Genomic DNA, 25,721 nt, shown 5'->3' with positions numbered 1-25,721 from the left:
TTTGAGATGGTAATCACTTAATTCCTGAGACAATGAGAAGGTTCCCTCACCCCCTCCCTCCTGGCAGAGAAACATTTGGTCAGTTTGGGAGTCAAAATGGTTTCAGGACTGTCTTCCTGTGCTGCTTCAGACATGTATGTGGTTTATATATTTATGTACGTGTTTGCTTGGTACATTTATGAACATTTATTATATATATAAGACCTTAAAATTTTATTACAATAGGAAGGTGGCCGATACAGAGTCCATCTAGCTCAGAATTGTCTGCCCTGATTGGCTGTGTCTCTCCAGGTTTCAGGCAGGGGTCTTTCCCTCCCGGCTTCAGCTGGAGATACCAGGGGTTGATCTTTTGCCTGCCAGGTGTGCATGCACATTAATTCACCTCACATGAAGCTGCCTGAAGCTTGGGCTGTCCCTTCCTTCTTTTCCACCCTGTGCCCATCTGTCTTGGGCACAGGACCTTGCCAATACCTCCCACCTGATCCATTTACTTGCAGATGCAGTGGAAGCGCACCTGGGACCTTCAAAGCATGTTCATCACATATGAGCTGTGGAGGCCTTGGCTTCTGCATACCTTCTAAGATGGTGGCCTTGTAGGCAATTTGTTTGGATGGTTTTACAGAAATAGCTGGTATAAGAAGGGCCACCCTACAAATGTGGGGTATGTGTGAAGAGTATGCGTGCATGGATCTCAAGTGCACACAGCCAGTACGTTTCTGAGCACAATTCAAAGTGTTGGTGCTGACCTTTAAAGCCCTAAACGGCCTCGGTCCAGTATACCTGAAGGAGCATCTCCACCCCCATTGTTCTGCCCAGACACTGAGGTCCAGCGCCGAGGGCCTTCTGGCGGTTCCCTCGCTGCTAGAAACCAAGTTACAGGGAACCAGGCAGAGGGCCTTCTCAGTAGTGGCACCCACCCTGTGGAACGCCCTCCCATCAGATGTCAAAGAGAACAACAACTACCAGACTTTTAGAAGACATCTGAAGGCAGCCCTGTTTAGGGAAGCTTTTCATGTTTAATAGACTATTGTATTTTAATATTCTTTTGGAAGCTGCCCAGAGTGGCTGGGGAAACCCAGCCAGATGGGCGGGGTGTAAATAATAAATTATTATTATTATATTATGATTAGGTGGAGAGCTCTGGAGAGAGCAAAAGGGTATCTAGTCAACCACCTGGCATGACGTAGGGTGATTTATCCAGCCACTCCTCACAGCTACAGCTCATAATGTGTCACCTGCAAGAGATCAGGTAGACTATAGAGGAGAATTGCAGAAGAGCTAAGAACTTCAGCAGGTGAGATATGCTACCTGCTACAGGGCCAAGGGTACTCCAGGCCCCCGGAAGTCTACCTTGGGTTTTAAAAATAAGATTGGCGTATATAGCAGAGTTAAAAGCTAGAGAGGTGGAGCTACCAGTACCCCCAGCCCCCGTTCTGCCACATTCACACATCAAACACACAGAAGTCCCATTGGTAATGAAGAAAAGGTTCTTGCAGTTTCTTCAACTTTACGAGGATGGATTTGGATTCTAAGCCTACAAGGTGGGAGTTGGTTAATCATGGCTGCGTCGTGAGAAAGGGGGGGCGGGGGGAGCGGGAATTTGGCCAGAATGTGTATTTTCCCTGACTGTCATTAGCCTCAACCCTGCCCTCTGCTGGGCTTAAGCTTGCAGCTTACACATACAGTGGTGCCTCGCAAGACGAAAAGAATCTGTTCTGTGAGTCTCTTCGTCTAGCGGTTTTTTCGTCTTTGAAAGCAAGCCCATTGACGGATTAGCAGATTAGCGCTATTAGCGCTATTAGCAGCTTTTAGCGGCTTATCGGCTTAGCAGATAAGCGGCTTAGCGGCTTAGAAAAAGGGGGGGAGGGGAAAAAACCCGCAGGAACTCGCAAGACATTTTCGTCTTGCGAAGCAAGCCCATAGGAGATTCGTTTTGCGAAGCACCTCCAAAACGGAAAACTCTTTCGTCTAGCGAGTTTTCCGTCTTGCGAGGCATTCGTCTTGCAGGGCACCACTGTATTTAACTTGTGCACATGCAGTTTTACGTGTTTGGGGAAAATATAATTAAAAATGGTGCTGAAAGGGGCCCACATCTAGGGGGGGGGAGGGAAGGCTTTGGCAATCCCACCTGCCACTGAACCCAATGTGTCTTGACTACAGTGGAACCTTGTGTTATGTACCGTCCCCCTTGCAAACACTGCGGGTTACGAGCTCTGCTAACCCGGAAGTAGATGCTCCCGGTTGTGACTTTCGCTCCAGGATGCGAGCGGAAGTCGCGTGCCGGCAGCGTGGCAGCAACGGGAGGCTCCATTACTGAAACGCGCCACATGTTATGAGCGGTTTCGGGTTACAAACGGACCTCTGGAACGGATTGAGTTCGTAACCGGAGGTACCACTGTGTACACAATTTGGGCTTTAGGTGCAATCCCTGGAACATAACCCCTGTGTAAGTTGCTGGCTTACTGTATGCAACGATCTAGAAGTGCCAATTAGGATTGTAGGGTTGCTCTGGGATTCACAGGGTCATCTAAAAACATGCACCACCCTGTAGCAACCAACTCAACTACTAGAGCTATGAATGGCCACCTATAGGTAGGCGGTTCATAGCAATTGCTAAACCAATGGTTATGTTTTCTTGCCTTCTTTCTTTTTTATATAAAAAACTGCAGGAGCCATCATTTCCTTGGAATATTCTGCTGGTTTTGAGATCGAGGTGTATCAGAACAGAATACTCCACACATTTCTCAGTTTGGTATGTTGCTCCTGTTCTTAGAGCTGCACATGGTTTAAGTGGGGCTGGAGGCCCTCAGTCCACCTGGGAGAAATCAGTATTGCCACTACAAAACAAAAACTTGAGAATGGGAAGAGACAGTTTGGAGACCAGAGTCATATGCATCTGGCTGATATGGGTCCAGCTAACTGCCCCAGCTGACCCACAATTGTTGGTTCTGACTGACTTTGTATATTACCCGTCAACAGTACCCTCAGGACACAGAAATGACAAAACATACAACGGAAGTCACACTGTCATCCTATAATAGCTTCAAAATATAGCTAAAGATAAGCAATTAGCAAACATCGAGAATCCATCCCAGATATAATAATAGTGCAGCAGTTCTCAACCTGTGGGTCCCCAGATGTTGTTGGACTACAACTCCCATCATCCCTGAGCTCTGGCCTCGCTAGCTAGGGGTGATAGGAGTTGTAGTTCAACAACATCTGGGGACCCACGGTTGAGAAAGGCTGTAATAAGGGATAATATTTCCCAGGCCACACCTCTTTCCCAGGCCACACCCCTCACCAGCCTTGCCTTGCATCCTTCCCAAATGTTTTTGCCTGGCTGGAATGTGTCCTTGAGCTCTGATCGGGTCTTGCTTGTCTAGATGGAGGATAGAGAGGGTTGTGCAAATGCATGTAGAAACTACCAGGCTACCTTAGAAAGATTAAAATTTACATTGGTTTCTCCGCCCACTTTCCCACCTGGCTCTTCCCACCTCTGGCACGTGGCCCCCAGAATGTTGTCCATGATGGAATGTGGCCCTTCAGCTGAAAAAGTTTCCTGGCTCCTGCTTCAGAGGCTGGGGAAGGAGAGCTGCTTTTGATGAGGGCAACCAGCCATGCTTCTTGCTTTTCAGATGGAAGGCAAGAGGCAATGTAGTATTCTACAACTGCAATTATTTGTTTTGCTGAAAGGCAATGGGTAAGGGTAGATCTTTAAATTCTGGGTACAGAAATGTCTCATCACAGCCTGTCAACATGCGGACGATATGGTTATCAGTTTCAACAACACATTAAAGGGCTAAAAAGACTAGTGCAATTCTTGCAGTGTCCAGATTGCAAGACATCATGCTGCATTCTGTATTTGGACCAGCCTCACCTGGAGTCCTGTGTGTCCAGTCCTGGGCAGCCCAGTTTTAAGAAGGATATTGGAAGGTGTTTTAGAGGAGAGGAAAAGAGATGTCTAGGAGACCACAGCTGAAGGACCTGGGTATATTTAACCTGGCGAGGAGATGATTAAGAGGTGATGTGATGGCCATCTACAAATATCTGAAGGGCTATGACATAGAAGATGCAGGAAAAATTCATTTCTGCTCCTCTAGAGGACAAGACCCCAAACTACAAGTAAAGGGTTGAGGATGTTCAATACTGTAATAGACTATTTGGGAAGGTGGTGGAATTTCCTCCATTTTTAAGCAGATGCACAATGGACACATTTTCAGTAGTGGACTTCCTAGTCCAGCAGAGCTTTGATGCCTCTGCCAACTTTATGACTCTGTGGTGAAGGTTTAGGTATGGGACTTAATCTAGCACCCATCATTCCTGAGATGAGGAGCAGCTGAGATGGGGTGATACTTGCTTTCCGTGCCAAACAATTCCTGCGTTCATCTCTTGCCACGTCCAATTAAAATCGCTGGGAAAGACCTTTGTCCAAGACTGTGGTGAATGTGGCCAGTCAGGGAAAAAGACAGTGGAGGTGCAAATAGACCACTGTCCTCACTCAATCACCTTCCTATTGCAGTGGTACCTTGGTTCTCAAACTTAATCCTTTCCGGAAGTCTGCTCCAAAACCAAAGTGTTCCAAAACCAAGGCGCGCTTTCCCATAGAAAGTAATGCAAAACAGATTAATCCATTCCAGACTTTTAAAAACAACCCCTAAAACAGCAATTTAACATGGATTTTACTATCTAATGAGACCATTGATCCATAAAATGAAAGCAATAATCAATGTACTGTACTATAAAATAAAACAGTATTGTAGATGATAAAAATTAAAAAAAATTCTTACCTGCACTGATGATAGTCATTGTTTGGATGGGGGACTTTTATCCATTTCCACAGTCACACAATCAATCAATCAATCAATCAGGAGCTGAACTAGGATCCACACAGTCACAAAATCAAATTAACTGAAAAAGTCTCAAAGCAAAAAACGCAAAATAGATAGCAAAAACAAAAGCACCAAATATAATCTCGAAATATCACCTCAGAACGCTGCAATCGGAAACGGAACGCTTGAATTACAATGGGGGGGCACAAATTAGCAGCGCAACAGGAAACACAGGGGGACTCAAAACGGAGCATGTTTGGCTTCCGAAAAGGATTTGAAAACCGGAACACCTACTTCCAGTTTTGCAGCGTTCAGGTTCCAAGTTGTTCGTGAACTAAGCTGTTTGAAAACCGAGGTCCCACTGTACAGAGATTCTACCGGGCACGCCACAGCAGACATGGTGACTGGGTTCCGTGTGTTGTTTGTGTTTTGCAAAGCCCAAGAACGCAGGAATTCAGGCGGCTCTGTCAAAGGTGCGTGAGCGGCAGACTTTCCTGAGAACGATACCGCCTAGCTCAGCCTCGTTCATCCAGATTGTACTGGTCGACAACAGGACCGGATCTGAGACGGGGACTCAAGCCGAGCAACTGGCCCAGGACATCGTGAAGGATATAGCAGAGCATGGTAAGGCTTGCCAGCCCCTTGCTGCTTCAGATCCTTGTTCCGTTGGTCTTGTGTGAAGCCTCCAACGGTAGGGTAAAGCATTTTGCCGTAGGCAGCAATCTGTGCTTTGTCGGTGTGGCAGGGATGTGCGGATTTGTGGCTTTCAGTTTCTCTCAAGTTCAGTTCTCTACATTTCTGCATGACTTACAATAATAATTTATAATAATAATTTTGTTATTTATACCTCACCAATCTGGCTGGATTTCCTCAGCCACTCTGGCTGGCTTACAGTACATATAAAAACATAGTACAGTGGTACCTCGGGTTAAGTACTTAATTCGTTCCGGAGGTCCGTACTTAACCTGAAACTGTTCTTAACCTGAAGCACCACTTTAGCTAATGGGGCCTCCTGCTGCCGCCGTGCCGCCGGAGCACGATTTCTGTTCTCATCCTGAAGCAAAGTTCTTAACCTGAAGCACTATTTCTAGGTTAGTGGAGTGTGTAACCTGAAGCGTATGTGTCAGGGCTGCCTCAGGTCTCAGCTCACAAAAGACCAACGCCAAGATCTTCTTATAAACAAGGATGTTTATTGCAGTTCATTATTGGTTCCACAACAGAGGCGTGCAGCCCCACGTCTGTTAGCCTTAGACCGTTGAAGTCCCCTCTGAATCAGTCCCTCCCCTGCACCAGTTTAAGATGCTTGCTTTGCTCCACCTCCTCCTATCTTTCCTTTTCCGCAGGGTCTTTCTGCCCGCTGGAGTTCCGCCCCTCCTGGATTCCTCTGACGCTGAATCTCCCGATGGCTCTCCCTCCCTCCTGCGGGCTTTGGGACCTGGCTCCTCCCCCGGGCTCTCCGTTTCCCCGCGCGCTTGCACATTTGAACTTGGCACGCGCGCCGAGCTTCCAACCTTTCTCCTGATCGTTACGTCACTCCTCTCACTGCTCCCCTCCCCTTCCGGGAGGATAGCTTGTTCTGACCTCTCCTCCGTTCCAGCTGACGGAGCTGCTTCCCCTGATACGCTGGAACTCCCCCCCCCTTCGCTACGCTCTGGAGGGGAAGCCGGGCCTGATCTCCAGCTGCTGCTTCGGGAATCCCTGTTGGCTCTCCCCCTGATGAGTCCCCCCTGGGGCTCCTCTTGCCCTGGCTACAGGCGCCCCCTCCTGGGAATCCCCCGATTCGCTGGAAAAGCTCATGGAGTCCCTTGGGCCACAGTCCTCCTCCTCCTCTCTGTCCTCGGACTCCGCCCAATCGTCCTCCCTCTCCTGCCTCCCATGTGCCTCTGCCCCTGAACCCCTGACAGTATGTAACCCGAGGTACTGTAAAATGTAAAACATTAAAAACTTCCTGATACAGGACTGCCTTCAGATGTCTTCTAGAAGTTGTGTAGTTCTTTATCTTCTTGGCCTCTGCTGGGAGAGCATTCCACAGGGAGGGCACTACTGCAGAGAAGGCCCTCTGCCTCGTTCCCTGTAACCTCACTTTTCACAGTGAGGGAACCACCAGAAGACCCTCAGAGGAGGACCTCAGTGTCCAGGCTGAGTGATGGGGGTGGAGACGCTCCTTCAAGTATACTGGGCCCGAGGTATGAAATGAGCAAAACAGCAGTGACCCTTTACAAGTATTACAAGCCAGGAGAGATAACTCACTGCAGGAAAATTGTTCCATGCTATTACCATGTTTCTGTCCCTTCATGTCTCTCCATTAAAACACAGGCTGCACTTCACAAAAGAACCTTTGTTTCCTCATGAAAACCCACCAGGCGTGAATTTCTCCTTTGGAATATCGTTTTGGTTGCATAACCATTTTTGCAAGCAGTTTCCCCTAAAATAATGCATTGTGTGTGTGATTTTTTTAAGCTGATCTATGTTTGGGGTTTGGGGGGGGGGTTGGCACACTGTCCCCTAATATACACATTTTAGTACAGTGGTACCTCAGATTACATACGCTTCAGGTTACAGACTCCGCTAACCCAGAAATAGTGCTTCAGGCTAAGAACTTTGCTTCAGGATAAGAACAGAAATTGTGCTCTGGCGGAGAAATTGTGGATAAGAACAGAAATTGTGCTCTGTTAGGAGACCTTTATTCCTCTCACAGAGCTTCAGTTCCCAGAGGGGTTTAACAATCCCTCTTCCCAGGGAACTGTGGGAATTGTAGCTCTGGGAGGCAAATGAGGGCCTCTTCTTCTTAAACTTACGGCCATGGGTTCAAGTCTTGCATTGGGCAAAAAGATCCCTGCATTGCACAGGGTTGGACTAAATGACCCTTGAGGTCTCTTCCAACTCTACAATTCTATGGTTCTTAACAACTCTCAGCACCCTTAACTAACTATAGCTCTGTCAGTAGAGTATGAGATTCTTCATCTCAGGGTTGTGTGTTCAAGTCCCGCTTTGGACAGAAGATACCTGCATAACAGCACTTTGGACTAGACGACCCTGGTGGTCCCTTCCTGTTCTATAATTCTATTATTCTACCATGCCCAGGAATCTTTAGGAGAGGCCATGACTGACAAAATGGTATTATAGTGCTTTGGGTGTACAATGGTACCTTGGTTCGCAAACTTAATCCGTTCCAGAAGTCTATTCCAAAACCAAAGCGTTCCAAAACCAAGGCGCACTTTCCCATAGAAAGTAATGCAAAACGGATTAATCCATTCCAGGCTTTTAAAAAGAACCCCTAAAACAGCAATTTAACATGAATTTTACTACCTTATAAGTCCAGTGATCCATAAAATGAAAGCAATAATGTACTGTACTATACAATAAACAAAACAGTATTGTAGATGATAAAAATTAGAATTAACAAACTTTCTTACCTGCACTGATGATAGTCATTGTTTGTATGGGGGGCTTTTATTCATTTTGTAGTCACACAATCAATCAATCAATCAATCAATCAATCAATCAGTAGCTGAACTGGGATCCACACCGTCACAAAAACAAATTAACTGAAAAAGCCTCAAAACAAAAAACGCAAAATAAATAGCAAAAACAAAAGCACCAAATATAATCTCCAAATATCACCTCAGAATTACAATGGGGGGATGCAAATTAGCAGCGCAACAGGAAACACAGGGGGACTCAAAACGGAGCATGTTCGGCTTTTGAAAGAAAGTTTGAAAACCAGAACACCTACTTCTGGTTTTGCAGCGTTCAGGTTCCAAGTTGTTCGTGAACTAAGGTGTTTCAAAAACCAAGTTACCATTGTACAGTGCTAATGTGCCCTTGGAAATAACATTGCAGTGGCAGCACCAATTCTGTCTGGTATAAGCAAATCAGCAATAGAATAATGATGGGGGCAACAGGTAGAATAGAGTCATTTGCTGTCTAGCAGAAAATGGATCATTTACTCCATGCAAACTAATTGGACACCTCATCAGGGCGGTAACATTTTGTTTGGCTTTTGCAGGAGTGTCGTTTGGCATTGCGGTGAGGACCCTGCATGCAGCCACTGGCAGTAACCGGAGTACTCAAGAGGCTGGTGCTACAATTGCTGGGACAGTCGTTGTTCTGTTCCTTGTCTTGCTGCTCTTGGGAGCTGTCCTGCTACTCTACAGAAAAGGGACTTTAAGGTAACAGAGCTAGGCTACATGTACGCGGTATGGTATTTCGGGAACCGTATGTACCATGGGAGAGCACATATAAATGCTCCTCTGCAGTTTTTTATTGTTTAAAAAAATCCTTGCATGCAGAAAACAAGCATGTCAGGAAGAAGGCGAGGTTGGAATTTTGCCCCTTGGCATGCTAGGTTTTGATAGGTTCTCGGACCCACCCAGATACACAATGCAAAGGAGTGTCCAGCATTCTCCAGCAATCATCAGATCTGTTGCTCTCCCGTTTGGTACGAAAGTTCATCATTCAGTATGAAAACAAAAACTCCCATGGAGCTGGCCTTGTGTCAGGAGCGAGCCAGCAATAAATCAGAAGGAGTAAGTGAAGTTAACTCACTATTAAACGAAACAAGGTCTGCTCAGGAGTGTCAGGCCTAATGAGCACAGCAACTCTTCTTTGTAGGTCTTGCCCCTATGAGGCAGTTGTGGAGGCTGAAGATCCCTGGCCTGCCCTGAGCTGCCAAAGTCTCTTCTTCCCCTGAGTCCTTCCCAAGTCATCTGAGACTATGCCAGCGCGACTGTCTCTGCTTCTCCCTCTTCATACTTCTCCTGGTCCTGGGAGACCAAGGGAGAGGGGAGCCTTCTAAACTAAAAATTCCCAAACGGTATAACATTCCTCATAGGGAAGTTACTTCAACCCCAAAGTGGCTGAGGCAACCCAGTCAAATGGGTGGGGTGCAAATAATAAACATTGTTGTTATTGTTGTTGTTGCTGCTGCTCTTTTGCGAACCTCTTCCAGCTCTGCAATATCCTCATTGAGTTGACCAGAACTAGACACAGTATTCCAAGTGTGATCACACATGCATCTCTATAAATGGTATTCTGGCACTGGCAGTTTTGCATATATATATATATATATATATATATATATATATATATGCTTTCGTAGATTTTCACGGGTACAGGAATGCAGGTTTTGGTGTCTTCGGGTGTCTTCCCGTGTAAGAGTCGGGGTGTCTGTGCGACGTTTCGACGAGGTCTCACTCGTCATCTTCAGGCTGGTGCTTTCGGCTTCTTGTTACTGGAACAGAGCAGAATCTGGTGTTTGAGTTCCTATAAATACTGTGGAGGGGTGTGGTGTATAGCCTCCAACGTTCTGGGCAGAGAGGAAGTTCCTAGATTAGTGTGCCTTTTCTTCTTTTGTTCCTTAATTACTTGAGGGATATCTTGAGTGATTTCATGAGTGATATTCTGAATACCACTGGGTGGGTCATTAAGTGTAGATAAGTTGCTAAAGCTTTTGTGTCTTGACCTCTTGAGCTTGTGAAGAGTTTTTCTGAGAAGATGGCTGTGCTGCATTTAGTTGTGCTCTGGCTTGGCTTCGTGTATAGGGGCGAGCTGTGGTTTTGTGCCTTGTGCCAGCCAGATCTGTGTAGGGATTGCAGGGGGGTGCAGCATCCGGAGGTGCCACTATAGTTTGGCTACTGGATGGAGTCTGTAATATGTCTGTGGAGAGGGTCTGGGTTTGGGTCTGGTGTGGTTGATTGGTGACGGCGTTCTGTGTGCCTCTGGTTCTGGTGTCGGTTTTTGTGGGGAGGGCTAATTTCCAGATGTCTGGCAGGCGGGACGTGTCGTCACGCTTGTTCATGTTGTGAGGGTGTTTCTCTATCTCGATGGCTTCCATGATTATTCTCTTGTGGTGATGTTCCATGTTAAAGAGCAATTTGGAATCTGCAAAATTAATTTCGTGTCCTGTTTCTTTCATGTGTTGGAAAAGAGAGGAAGTTTTTTCTTCTTTTTTGACGGCATTCTTGTGTTCTGCGATACGTGCATTTATTCGTCTGTTTGTTTGTCCAATGTACGTGGCTGGGCAGACTTTGCAGGGTATTTCATAGACCCCTTGGTTTTCCAGCTGGATTTTGTCTTTTGGGTTTCTGAGGAAACACCCCCCAAAAACCAAGACACAGAAGAAAACAATGGCATGGCCCTCCTTCCTTATATCAAGGGCACTACAGACAAAATCAGCAAAATCCTCCATAAACACAATATCAAAACAGCCTTCTGCACCAACCAAAAAATAGCCAATATCCTCAGAAACCCAAAAGACAAAATCCAGCTGGAAAACCAAGGGGTCTATGAAATACCCTGCAAAGTCTGCCCAGCCACGTACATTGGACAAACAAACAGACGAATAAATGCACGTATCGCAGAACACAAGAATGCCGTCAAAAAAGAAGAAAAAACTTCCTCTCTTTTCCAACACATGAAAGAAACAGGACACGAAATTAATTTTGCAGATTCCAAATTGCTCTTTAACATGGAACATCACCACAAGAGAATAATCATGGAAGCCATCGAGATAGAGAAACACCCTCACAACATGAACAAGCGTGACGACACGTCCCGCCTGCCAGACATCTGGAAATTAGCCCTCCCCACAAAAACCGACACCAGAACCAGAGGCACACAGAACGCCGTCACCAATCAACCACACCAGACCCAAACCCAGACCCTCTCCACAGACATATTACAGACTCCATCCAGTAGCCAAACTATAGTGGCACCTCCGGATGCTGCACCCCCCTGCAATCCCTACACAGATCTGGCTGGCACAAGGCACAAAATTACAGCTCGCCCCTATACACGAAGCCAAGCCAGAGCACAACTAAATGCAGCACAGCCATCTTCTCAGAAAAACTCTTCACAAGCTCAAGAGGTCAAGACACGAAAGCTTTAGCAACTAATCTACACTTAATGACCCACCCAGTGGTATTCAGAATATCACTCATGAAATCACTCAAGATATCCCTCAAGTAATTAAGGAACAAAAGAAGAAAAGGCACACTAATCTAGGAACTTCCTCTCTGCCCAGAACGTTGGAGGCTATACACCACACCCCTCAACAGTATTTATAGGAACTCAAACACCAGATTCTGCTCTGTTCCAGTAACAAGAAGCCGAAAGCACCAGCCTGAAGATGACGAGTGAGACCTCGTCGAAACGTCGCCCAGACACCCCGACTCTTACACGGGAAGACACCCGAAGACACCAAAACCTGCATTCCTGTACCCGTGAAAATCTACGAAAGCAAATATATATACACACACACACACACACACACACACACACACACACACATTTTCTAATATACATTTTGAAATATTCATTTAAACAACCTTAAATCAATGACTTCCCTTCTTCTCTTTCCGTGGTTCATTTTGCAAACCATGTTGTTGTTTAGTTGTTTAGTCGTGTCCGACTCTTCGTGACCCCATGGACCAGAGCACGCCAGGCCCTCCTGTCTTCCACTGCCTCCCACAGTTTGGTCAAACTCATGTTAGTAGCTTCAAGAGAACACTGTCCAACCATCTCGTCCTTTGTCGTCCCCTTCTCCTTGTGCCCTCAATCTTTCCCAACACCAGGGTCTTTTCCAGGGAGTCTTCTCTTCTCATGAGGCAATCAGGCGATCAGCCTTCTCTATGGTCCAGCTCTCACTTCCATACATCACTACTGGGAAAACCATAGCTTTAACTATACAGACCTTTGTTGGCAAGGTGATGTCTCTGCTTTTAAAGATGCTGTCTAGGTTTGTCATTGCTTTTCTCCCAAAAAGCAGGCGTCTTTTAATTTCGTGACTGCTGTCACCATCTGCAGTGATCATGGAGCCCAGGAAAGTAAAATCTCTCACTGCCTCCATTTCTTCCCCTTCTATTTGCCAGGAGGTAACGAGACCATTGGCCATGATCTTAGTTTTTTGATGTTGAGCTTCAGGCCATATTTTGCGTTCTCCTCTTTCACCCTCATTAAGAGGTTCTTTAATTCCTCCTCACTTTCTGCCATCAAAGTTGTGTCATCTGCATATCTGAGGTTGTTGATATTTTTCCGGCAATCTTAATTCCGGTTTAATTGCATACCATACATCCCTGCATATTTTGCATGAATTAAACCATACAGTAATCCATTGTTACATCCATCAAAACTTATTTACACTCTTGAATTTGTCTTAATGCTGCCAGCGTTTTTAAATGAACACAATTTTCACCCATACATTCAGTAAACATTTTCCAGTCTTCTTTGAACATACATCCTTCTTGTTCTCTTATTGTATATGCTAAATCGGCAAGCTCTGCGTATTCCATCAGTTTATGTTGCCATTCTTCTTTGCTTGGGACCTCACTCGTTTTCCAGGCACTTTTGCTTTCAGCCCTTTCCTAACCATCTCTAGCATGGAATTGGACCCCTTTTCGCAGCTTCTGCACAACTCAATATTGTCTACATGGGCAGTGGCTCTCCAGGATCTCAGACAGGGATCTCCCCCTTCCCTGGAAATAACTCAGATTGAACCTGGAACCTTCTGCATGCAGAGTAGACGCGCTAACCATTGACAGACCCCAGATCTTCCTATGCCTATGCTACAGGCAGGAGGCGGGTGGATGGATGGAGAGAACTTGCCAGGCAGCCCTTTCCTCTGCCCTAGACTGACCTGCTTGCTCATCGCCATTCTGCCGTTTCAGTAGACTATATAAACACATGCTGCAGATATCCAGTGGGCGTAGTGGTTGGTCACGGTGCGTGCGTGCCCCTGGCAAGCTTCCAGCTGAAGTCCCAAATGCTCCTTCTATGCGCTCTCAGGGGTAATCTTCGTTCTCGGTGTGCTCCATCAGCTGGCAAACCAATGCGCCATGCTCTGTGCGCTTGGGCTGTTCCTGTTCATTAGTGCTAGCCGTTCCCCCCACACACACACACACCAGGCAGCAAAGCTCCTGGGCCTTGCTTGTTTTCCTTGCTAGTGTCAAGCTGATTAGCATTTCCCAGCAATAAAACAGGAGCTTCGTTTAATTTCTAAATAAAACTCCAAACTTCCGTTGCTGAGAATATAGCATGCATTTCCCTGTGGTGTGGATTTGGAAACTGGGTTTTCTATTGAGACAAAATGTCCTCTCTCTCTCCCTCTCCCTCCTTTTTTTAAAAGGCAGGAGGTGTTTGGAGGAAATCTTTTTGTAAAGGATCAGAGCAATCAGGCAAGGAACCTTCCTATTCTGTGCCTAATTGCATTATCGGTTGTTCTGGGAAAATGTTCTTTGAACTCACTACAGCCTGTTGGTTGGTGACTATAATCAGGTGGTGAGTAAGAGAGTGGATTGAGTTTGAAATGGTCAGCAACTCGAGACAAGACAAGGGTCTCTTGACTCATTTCTCCTTATCCCAGGTTAAGCAATCATGTAAATTATGGGACAGTCATCATCAATGGTGTTTCAGTTTCATGGTCCCTTGTTCAGACATACACACTATATATACACCCAGTGCTTTTTTCGGGGGGGGGGGCTGTGCAAGGGTACGCATACCCCTAAACATTTTGTGAATCTAAAAAAATTACTTTTTTTAGTTTCTTCTCTAGCACTGTGAATCGCCAGTTCCGTTGCTACCCCCAATGGCAGCCTCATTTCCTCTCATGGTGTTCCTGAGTCTCAGACAGAAGCGAGCGTTTAATGTGTGAAGCAGTGTGGAATGTGGATGCATGGTGTTTTACTGATGAAAGTTTGGCCTGATTGAGGGGCAGTATTTCAATATGAGTAGGAAAATTACTATTTTTCATCATCACAGCCAGCAGTATTTCAATATGAGTAGGAAAATTACTATTTTTCATCATCACAGCCAGCAAAGAAGTGTAAAGTTAAGGATGACTCTGTAAAAACAAAAGATGGGATAACGGTGTTGTGCATGTTCTTTGTACTTTTGTCCATTTACTGTATTTATTCTTCCCAATTTGAACTATGAAATGGTGATTTTCTTGATTCAAAATGAGAGTGCCCCTAAACATTTTTCTTTTAAATGAAAACAACAACACTGTATACACCACAAACTGAAACTGGCTTGGGAACCGTAGTTCTAATCGGAATTATGGCATCAATTTCAATTCCAACATGTGTTCTTTGTACGCAGGGCTATTTCTGTTCCCCTGCAGTTTAGCTTCTGGGGGGGGGGGGAAATGCACCAATCATCCCCCTCTGCACTGAAGGAGGATTTTACATAATTATGTTTATATTCCACACTGTTCATCTCAACACAAAGGCCGTTCATTTAAATGTAACGCAAAGGAATCGGAAGCATGGGAGTCTTATTATGTATCATTTGTGAACGGAAAACGGCATTTGGAGGGTTGGTTTCCATTACAGACATGGTGAACACCAGCCATTTCCAGCTCTGTTTCCGTTGGAATTCTCTAATGCACCTAGTTCTTAGAACTATTTTAGCAGCCTTGGGAAGAGGGGAGCATATTCTGCTGACAAGGCGACTGTACCTAGCCTTTGCAAGGTGTGTCTCCATGCACATTCCATGGGAAATAACACCAGCTCAGAGGAACCCCTGAAGGCAGAAGTCAATCTTCACCACTGTGCATGTTAGCAGAGCCAGTGTGGTTAGGGAGGCAAACAAGGGTTCGAATCCACTTTCGACCATGAAGCTCATTGGGTGACCTTGAGCCAGTCACTACCTCTCAGCCTAACCTACCGCACAGATTTGTTTGTGGGTATTAAATGAGGAGAGGGAGAACCATTTATGACACCTTCAGCTCCTTGGAGAAGAAGATGGGATTTAAATGCAACCAATCAATCAATTAAACTTTCTGATACAAGGGAGCACTCACCTGGTTACCTAAGCAAACAGGAATGCATGTGTTCTCGCTCCCCACCCAGCCCCACTTGGCAAGCGATTGTGGAAAACAATAAATCCCCTTGGGAGCCAGTGTGGTGTAGTGGTTAAGAGTGGTAGTCTCGTAATCTGGGGAACCGGGTTCGCTTCCCTGCTCCTCCACCTGCAGCTGCTGGGTGACCTTGGGCCAGTCACACTTCTTTGAAGTCTCTCAGCCTCACTCACCTCACAGAGTGTTTGTTGTGGGGGAGGAAGGGAAAAGAGAATGTTAGCCACTTTGAGAGTCCTTTGAGTGATAAAGCGGGATATCAAATCCAAATTCCTCCTCCTCCTCCTCCTCTTCTTCTTCAAGAGCCTTTGCTGTACGAAAGGGTCAAGCTGGGCTTCCACAGAGCTTTGGGGGGGGCAATAGCCAAGAAGCAACTTGACATGAGGGTGGCATGATCAGGTGCAGTAAAGGTGAAGCAGGTGCAAGAGGCAGGGGTTAGGAAAATCCACAGGGCAAGCTTACCAGGGAAGGAGTTCTTTTGTAGGGGATGTGGAAGGGTCAAGACTTCTCACATGACTTCTGTTGGCCTACTGGTGATCAAGAGGTAAGGTAAAGGAAAAGGACCCCTAGACGGTTAAGTCCAGTCAGAGATGACTATAGGGTTGTGGTGTTCATCTCGCTTTCAGGCTGAGGGAGTTTGTCCACAGACAGCTTTCTGGGTCAGGACTAAACTGCTTCTGGCACAACAGAACACCATGATGGAAACCAGAGTACACGGAAATGCCGTTTCCCTTCCTGCCACAGTGGTACCTATTCATCTACTTGCACTGGCATGCTTTCAAACTGCAAGGTTGGCAGGAGCTGGAAGAGAGCAACAGGAACTCTGTTGCGGGGATTCAAACCGCTGGCCTCAAGAAGCCTCTGCTGTATCTGGCTGTCCACCCTCCTTCAGCCAGTGTTCAGTGATGGTGCATAGCTTAAATCTTTGACCATTCCCTGAGTTCAGGGCCTCCAAATGAAAGCTCTTATAGATCAACACAGAATCATAGAATTTCATGGCGGTTGTTTGTGCTGATTTCCAGTCATTTCTCCTCCTACAGATCTCTCGCGTCCGTTCATTTTACCTCCTTGTGGAGCCGAAAAAGGGACCTGGATCTTTCAGGAGAAACAGCCGACAAGGGGTTTGATAATCCCATTTTCGACACACCATGTGACCCAGTGGTAAGAATTCCACCTTTATGTAAATCATCATCTTGAAACAGTAGCTCCTCCTGCATCGTCTTAGCACAGAGAGAGGGCTGCTGCGCAAGTCAATGGATCCCAAAAATGAACGGCTATGAAGTTGCACAAATGCCCGATTGCAGCTTATGTTCGTAGGGTAGCTTGCAGCAAAGCCAGGGGATTATTTAAAATGGCAGCGGGGCGGGGGGTGGTTAGATAGTAGCCCTCCCCTCAGGGCAGGGGTCAGCCCCCTTGTATGGTGCAGTGCACATTTCATGGCACTGTAGAAATAAATAATGAAATTGTTAAGGTAGGAGAAGAAAGGAGGAGTTATATTCCAAGTGCTCAACAAAGGTCCTTCTGTGCACCTGGAGGCTTCCTCCCTTTCTCCTGATTCAGAGACTCCAGAATCCTATAGACCCATTTCAGTCACTGGGCAAGATGCTAAAATATTTTCTGGTATTTTAGCTAATAGATTGGCAAATATATTACCGTATTTTTCATTCCATAAGACGCACTTTTTCCCTCCTAAAAAGTAAGGGGAAATGTGTGTGCATCTTATGGAGCGAATGCAGGCGGGAGGCTCTGCTCAGCGCTCCCTTTAAAGAGCCTTGTGGAGCGTGTGTGCGGCTCTTGGGGGCTTTTCCCCAAGGAGGGAGAAGGGCAGCCCGTCAGTCCCCTCTCCCTCCTCTGGGAAAAGCCCCCAAGAGCCACACACACGCTCCATGCGGCTCGTGAAAGTGAGCGCTGAGCAGAGCCTGTATGCATCCCAGGCTCTGCTCAGCGCTCCCTTTCACGAGCCGTGTGGAGCGTGTGTGCGGTGCTTGCAGGCTTTTCCCCGAGGAGGGAGAAGGGCAGCCCGTCACAGCCAGGTACCTAGTATAATCTGTGCTGGTCAAGCAGGTTCTATTAAGCATAGGCATATAGCAGTTCCTGCATGTAAGATGCCGAACGCAGTATATTACGGAAAACTGTATAGAAATCCATGTGTGATCGCTTCATTAGATGCTCATGAAGCTTTTGATAAAATGCATGGGAATTATTTGTACCTACTCCTCTCTCAAAAGAACTTCGATGATGGTTTTATATTAGCACCGCAACCTTTATATACTAATAGCAAGGCAGTAGTTAGGGTTAATGTACACGACTCTTCCACTCTGTAGATGTACAGAGAGGTAGAAAGCAAGGCTGCCTCTGTCAATGCTACCTTTCATGTTTGCAATGGAACCACTTGCAAACACTGTTCAAAATAATAATAAAATCAACGGCGTTATATGGAATGGCCAATCCTATCCACTCAATTTGCTTGCTGATGATATAGCTCTGGTGGTCTCTGATCCAGAGGTGTCGCTAATGGAGGCCATCGGGGAAATTAAAACGTTTGTTAGATTTGACTGGATTGAGAAATAATAAAACAAAATCGGAATGGTTGCATCTGAATGTACCAGTTGATTTACATGATGAATTAAGAGAGAAGACAGGCTTTCAGATCTGTCCACGATATATTAAATATCTTGGAATTCACCACCCTTCCACATTCTTCGTTCCAGCAGTCCAGGCTGGAATATTCCAAAACCCGCCAAGCTGTAGATTTAGGACTAAACCACATGTAACACTGAGCACATCATCAGCACACCCCCTTTTGTTAAAAAGCAGCAATCAGGATCAGGAGGTAGCTTTGATTTAACCATTTACATGCACCACAGTTGCTTTCTGGATTGAACCCTCCCAAGCCAAGAAAGAGTGCAATTGTGAACAGCATGCTTAACACAGCATGCAGTTTGGTCCTTAGAATAAAGCAAAGATAGGGAAAAGGTTTTGTGCAGTATAAGCAACTTTGCATATATATATATATATATATATATATATATATATATATATATATGCAGGTTTTGGTGTCTTCGGGTGTCTTCCCGTGTAAGAGTCGGGGTGTCTGTGCGACGTTTCGACGAGGTCTCACTCGTCATCTTCAGGCTGGTGCTTTCGGCTTCTTGTTACTGGAACAGAGCAGAGTCTGGTGTTTGAGTTCCTATAAATACTGTTGAGGGGTGTGGTGTATAGCCTCCAACGTTCTGGGCAGAGAGGAAGTTCCTAGATTAGTGTGCCTTTTCTTCTTTTGTTCCTTAATTACTTGAGGGATATCTTGGGTGATTTCATGAGTGATATTCTGAATACCACTGGGTGGGTCATTAAGTGTAGATTAGTTGCTAAAGCTTTCGTGTCTTGACCTCTTGAGCTTGTGAAGAGTTTTTCTGAGAAGATGGCTGTGCTGCATTTAGTTGTGCTCTGGCTTGGCTTCGTGTATAGGGGCGAGCTGTGGTTTTGTGCCTTGTGCCAGCCAGATCTGTGTAGGGATTGCAGGGGGGTGCAGCATCCGGAGGTGCCACTATAGTTTGGCTACTGGATGGAGTCTGTAATATGTCTGTGGAGAGGGTCTGGGTTTGGGGATATATATATATATATATCCCCAGATATCCAGCTTTTCTAAGTGCAGAAGTGGGTTATCATGTGCACAGCAAACGAACAGCCTTGAGCATTGCTTTGTGAAACGTAAGTGCTGCGTTGACAATATGGATTCATCTCAACCCATAAGATCGACTTTCTCTTCAAAGGATTTAAGCTCCAGAGTTATATTTTGCACCAGCTGCATTAAAGACTCTGGTCTCTCTCTCTCTTCTAGGCTTTAGCTGGTGCGTGCTCCGTGGAGGAGGAGGCACCGAAGGAGATGGCGAGCAAAAATAGCGAGCTCTATTACATTAATCCTTTATATGATGAAACGGAACTTTGTGCTTAACATCAAAGCTGTCAGAGGAAGAAAATCCTGCCATCCTGTACTTTGCTTGCCATTTCAACAGGCTGAGCCACTGCAGAGACCGGCTCACCAATGCACAGATCCTGCTCACTTCAATGGGGACAGTGCAGAAGAATTTCCTGGTGATCGGCCCCCAAAGTTATTTTGACGCCGCCTTGTCTTAAAAATACTGCTTAATTTTCAAATGGGAGAGCATATCAAATTGCTGGGTGGTCCTCATGAAAATCAGAAAGGGTCCGCAAATCTTTTTCTCATCAGTAGTGGAATATGTATCGTCACTGAATTTCAATAAAGAATGCCTATCGCACTAAAGCAATTAGAGCCTATTTCGTATCATTTGTGCATTGCTATTCCCTCCCATCCTTAAGGGAGAGCAATGAGTGGGATGGCATCACCCAAGAACCTCTCCACCTGCCTGGTGACTGTGGAACGCCCTCCCACCAGATGTCAAAGAGACAAACAACTACCAGACTTTTAGAAGACATCTGAAGCTTTTCAGGGAAGCTTTTAATGTTTGATGCATTACTGTATTTTAATATAATAATAATAATAATAATAATAATAATAATAATAATAATAATTTATTATTTATACCCCGCCCATCTGGCTGGGCTTCCCCAGTCACTCTGGGCGGCTTCCAAAAGAATATTAAAATACTATAATACATCAAACATTAAAAGCTTCCCGAAACAGGGCTGCCTTCAGATGTCTTCTAAAAGCCTGGTAGTTGTTGTTCTCTTTGACATCTGGTGGGAGGGTGTTCCACAGGGAAGGCGCCACTACCGAGAAGGCCCTCTGCCTGGTTCCCTGTAACTTGGCTTCTCGCAGTGAGGGAACCGCCAGAAGGCCCTCGGCGCTGGACCTCAGTGTCCTGGCTGAACGATGGGGGTGGAGACGCTCCTTCAGGTACGGTATACTGGACTGAGGCTGTTTAGGGCTTTAAAGGTCAGCACCAACACTTTGAATTGTGCTCAGAAACGTACTGGGAGCCAATGTAGGTCTTTCAAGACCGGTGTTATGTGGTCTCTGCGGACGCTCCCAGTCACCAGTCTAGCTGCCGCATTCTGGATTAGTTGTAATTTCCGAGTCACCTTCAAAGGTAGCCCCACGTAGAGCGCATTGCAGTAATCCAAGCGGGAGATAACCAGAGCATGCACCACTCTGGCGAGGCAGTCCGCAGGCAGATAGGGTGTCAGCCTGCGTACCAGATGGAGCTGGTAAACAGCTGCCCTGGACACAGATTTGACCTGTGCCTCCATGGACAGCTGTGAGTCCAAAATGACTCCCAGGCTGCGCACCTGGTCCTTCCGGGCCACAGTTACCCCATTCAGGACCAGGGAATCCTCCACACCTGCCCGCCTCCTGTCCCCCAAAAACAGTACTTCTGTCTTGTCAGGATTCAATCTCAATCTGTTAGCCGCCATCCAACCTCCAACCGCCTCCAGGCACTCATACAGGACATTCACTGCCTTCACTGGTTCTGATTTGAAAGAGAGGTAGAGCTGGGTATCATCCGCATACTGATGAACACCCAGCCCAAATCCCCTGATGATCTCTCCCAGTGGCTTCATGTAGATGTTGAAAAGCATGGGCGAGAGGACAGAACACCTGGAAGCCCAGCCAGATGGGTGGGGTACAAATAATAAATAATAAATTATTATTATTATTATTATTATTATTATTATTATTATTATTATTTCCCGACAGCTCGGGGTAGGCTTGGGAGTCACGGGCGGGTGGCGTGCCGAATGGCACCCCCCACAGTGAGGGCACCCGGGGGGGTCCGCCCCCCCCGCCCCCCTTCCGACGCCCCTGCTTGCATGCAGAACATTCCACATTCAAACACTAATATTTCTGGCTAGGGCTGGGGAAGACTCTGGCTGAAAACATGTCATGTCTCTGCCACTCAGAATAGACACAGTACTGAGCTAGATGGAGCAATAGTCTGGGTCAATATATGGCAGCTTCCTGCATTGCTGAACTTCTAGCTGAACTCAGTATGTTAGAATCTACATCAGAATTCTCACAGACTTTTGGAACAGTCTCTCTCTTTTAAAGATCCTCACCATCAAATTGCTGCCTTGTAGAAAGACAACTTGAAAGGCAATGAATTCAGGCACCCCCCCCCCTGAATTCTCAGTGAGAATTCACATATTTTCTTCTTCTAGTGCTTCGCTCAGCATTGTAGGGGCTGTATATGCAATCAGGCAGTGATTTGTGTGAACAGAACTGGCACAGATAAGTTTCAATGTCACTTGCTGTTCCTCTGGCTGCTTTTAGAGAGATTATCTAGAGATTTTCTCCGCAGAATTCTTAGCAAGCGCTCCCTTCCTCCCATCTTTTACTTACGCTCAGATTTTCTCATTTCATTTTATCGGAGTCTGACATTTGGTCTCATAGCTTCTTTGGGATTCTCCATATTTTCTGATGCCAGAAGAAAAATATGTTGGCAGAATGAGAAAGGTGAAGAGAGGTGAGGTGCAAAGGACCCTGGGTAAGATCACAGACACATTCACACATGCAAATCCAGACCTTTAAAATAGGGGTGGGGGAGCCTTTTGAGCCCAAGGACTCAGCGATACAGCTGCAAATAAAACATGTTGTAAAGTGCAATATACAAATGTGACACCAGGTGGCAACAGTGAGCTAGGCCAAATTCAATGTATTTTTCAAAACTTTTTTTTTTTTTAAAAAAAGTGTTTTTCCATGTGTGAAGATTCGACCTATGTCTTGCTTTCCATGGTGGGGAACATTTTGAGAGCTGTGGGTCAGTGATAGGAAGGGCAGAGCAGGGGGCAGAATAATGTATGTGATTCTTACCTTCACACAATTCACTACTTTCCTGTCATGCAAAGGACACTCAAACTCCTTGACAGGAGCGAGCCAGCAGTAAATCACACTGAGCAAGTTGAAGCTGATTCTTTATTAGCAAAAACAGGATCTGCAGAGGAGTGTCAGGCCTAATGAGCACAGCAACTCATCTCCGGCAGGTCTTGCTCCCCTGAAGCCATTGCTGAGATTGAATGTCCCAACCTTCCCACAGCTGCCTCCTCTCCAGGGTTTTCCTCAAGCAACCTGAGACTGAGCTTGAGTGAAGCTAACTTCTCCTCCTCCCTCTTCATGCCTGTCCTGATTCTGGGAGACCAGGAGAGAGGGGAGCTTGTCACAACAGGAGGGGGAAACACCTGTGACTCTCCACCAGCCTGACTCATCTCTGCCTCTTGGCCTCCCTCCTCTCCTGCTTCAGCTTCTGCTCCTGATTCTGGACTGCTCTCTGCCACAGACTCCCCCTGCCCACTTCTTGTTGTTTAGTGGTTTAGTCGTGTCCGACTCTTCGTGACCCCATGGACCAGAGCACGCCAGGCACTCCTGTCTTCCACTGCCTCCCACAGTTTGGTCAAACTCATGCTGGTAGCTTCGCGAACACTATCCAACCATCTCATCCTCTGTCGTCCCCTTCTCCTTGTGCCCTCCATCTTTCCCAACATCAGGGTCTTTTCCAGGGAGTCTTCGCTTCTCATGAGGTGGCCAAAGTATTGGAGTCTCAGCTTCAGGATCTGTCCTTCCAATGAGCACTCAGGGCTGATTTCCTTCAGAATGGAGAGGTTTGATCTTCTTGCAGTCCATGGGACTCTCAAGAGTCTCCTCCAGCACCATAATTCAAAAGCATCAATTCTTCGGCGATCAGCCTTCTTTATGGTCCAGCTCTCACTTCCATACATCATTACTGGGAAAACCATAGCTTTAACTATACGGACATTTGTTGGCAAGGTGATGTCTCTGCTTTTTTGCTTTTTTTGCCCCTGCCCACTAAGCTCTATTATCTCTTCAGTTTATGACAACTCCTCCTCCTAGCCTTCTCCCTCTTCTCCCTTCGACCACTCATTGTGGCAGGGCAGGGCCTGGCAACACCTACAATCATCCCATTTTATGGTGTTTTCCCAGCGTGACGGATTAGGTGGGAGAGAGAAAGAGAACATGTATCCAATCAGCAAAAGGGTATGCAAGGTATTTGCCCCATTCCCTGGAGTTGATTGTTCAGTAATGTTCCTTCACGAAAATGGGAAGGAGAGATTAAAAAGGATTTCCCCTCAATTCTTCTTGGACAAGTTATAAGCATCACTTCATAGATTTGACAGGAAGCTTAGGGCTTTGCAGGAAAGCAAGGAGGAAACTCAGACCTCCGACTCCTTACCCTCCCTCCCTCCCTGAGCATACACACAAACCCTGCCATATCTGCCATGTGAGGCAACTGCCTTACTCTGCCAATTGATAGGGCCGGCTTTGAGCAGCAGCAGCAGGCAAATACCTCCAGTTTCAAACCAAAGAGAACCAGTTCTTTCCACATATTGGTATTGCATTACAAGACTTCATTTTTTTAAGGCCAACAACTGAATCTTCTGCAAATGGGAAAGTGACGAAAACACACACGCAACTGCGGTTTATTGATGGGAGCCTGCCAGCAGATGATCTGCACAGGAAGTTATGGCAACTTGATTCTCCCCCACCTGCCCTTATTCTTTTTTACTGTTATTATTTTAGTGGCTGGAATACCTCCTCCTTCCCTCTCTCTCTCTCTCTCTTTGGAGAGGAGACATTGGAACTCATTTTGATATATATCACGAGCACTGCCAAAATGTGACAGCTACTCTATAGCATTTAAAAGCATTGCGCACCTGTCTCCAGGATAATGGCTCGCTGGAGATGTGCGGATGAAAATTGAATTTGTCTTCCAATATGTTTCTTGCCCAGATCAGATGTACCTCCTTTTCCAAACCTCGGCATGGGCTGGTTTACTGCCCATAAACGGGAGCAGGAGGAAAGCATGCACACAAAGGATGGGAAGGTCTTTCCAATGACCTTCGGGAAGGCTTTGGAAATGCAAGCTAAGCATCAGCAGCAGCGCTGGATCAAGGATGCGCAGTGGGAGGACAGAAGATGCTGTGGTCGCTTGCTGCCTCCTGATTTCAAACCACATGTGATTGGTTGGTGGGAGATGGGGCAGTTACAGCTCAGGGGGAAGAGCGTAGCACCCAAAGCAGGACATATTGGGATGGTATCAGTAATTCTGGGATGTCCTGGTCATGTGATGGTTGATGAGTATGGGAAAGTGCAAAGCTAGGCTAATAAGGGGTGTAACCTGGGGAGAGTTCCGGGGGCCAGGCAGAAAGACTCGGAGGGCCACATTTGCTCTCTAGGCCTGAGGTCACCGATCCTGGACTTACAGGGTTGTTGTAATAACTAAATCATACACATGACACATTTTGAACACTTGGAAGTGCAATAATAATAATAATAATAATAATAATAATAATAATAATAATAATAATAATATTTATACCCCACCCATCTGGCTGGGTTTCCCCAGCCACTCTGGGTGGCTTCCAACAGAATATTAAAACACAATAACCTATTAAACATTAAAAGCTTCCCTAAACAGGGCTGCCTTCAGATGTCTTTTAAAAGTCTGGTAGTTGTTTTTCTCTTTGACATCTGGTGGGAGGGTGTTCCATAGGGCGGGTGCCACTACCGAGAAGGCCCTCTGCAAATGTCGATAGTTTTATTTTCATGCCAGGGAAAGCTTCTCTGGTGGCTGATGTTATAGGCAAAGAAGTAAGCCAAGCTGAAAAAAGAAAAAGTTTGCACATCCTATGGCAGAGTTGGGAAAACGTGTGTGTGTGAGAGAGAGAGTGTTCCCTTCTGTGCAACCTGCTGAGGGTCACACGCCTGTGGTGGGTGGAGCCAGAGGTAAAAGTGGGTGGGGCAACCCATGTGAATTTCCCTTTTGTAGTTTCTTCATTCCCTTGCCCTCCCCTCTGTATCCTCCTTCCAGCCTGCCCGGAGGCAGCATCCTAGTTGAAGGACATATTCCCACCTGGCAAAAACAGGGGGTGTGGCTAAGCAGGGCCAGTGAGGGATGTGGCTTGGGGAGGGTTATGAGGGCCACATAGAGAGGCCTCGGAGGCCACATTGCTCCCCAAGCCTGAGGCTCCCTCTAAAGTTCTGATCTACTTTTCCTCCTGGAAACATTTCAGCCTTTCCTTCCGATCCCTTCTTTCCCACATTT

General features: G+C 46.3%; 1 protein-coding gene across 5 annotated transcripts in view; it reads left to right on the top strand.

Annotated features, from left to right (window-relative positions):
• Positions 1-19,950, top strand: part of AMN (amnion associated transmembrane protein) — a gene marked incomplete at its 5' end in the record, with an annotated part of 93,048 nt that extends 73,098 nt beyond the window's left edge. For 4 of the 5 annotated variants that reach the window (XM_082218219.1, XM_082218221.1, XM_082218217.1 and 1 more), the window contains 5 exons: positions 2,670-2,752; positions 5,267-5,453; positions 8,839-9,001; positions 16,722-16,842; positions 19,523-19,950. In XM_082218219.1, coding sequence (XP_082074345.1) covers positions 2,670-2,752; positions 5,267-5,453; positions 8,839-9,001; positions 16,722-16,842; positions 19,523-19,636 — 668 coding nt within the window. In that variant the 3' untranslated portion in view covers positions 19,637-19,950. The remainder of the gene's footprint in view (positions 1-2,669; positions 2,753-5,266; positions 5,454-8,838; positions 9,002-16,721; positions 16,843-19,522) is intronic. The other variant, XM_082218220.1, reaches the window with a different exon arrangement.
• Between the last annotated feature and the right edge of the window lie 5,771 nt (positions 19,951-25,721).

The sequence above is a fragment of the Podarcis vaucheri genome (assembly GCF_965113315.1).
Source record: "Podarcis vaucheri genome assembly, chromosome: 1".
Taxonomy (NCBI): domain Eukaryota; kingdom Metazoa; phylum Chordata; class Lepidosauria; order Squamata; family Lacertidae; genus Podarcis; species Podarcis vaucheri.
This window is presented reverse-complemented; position numbering and strand designations above follow the sequence as displayed.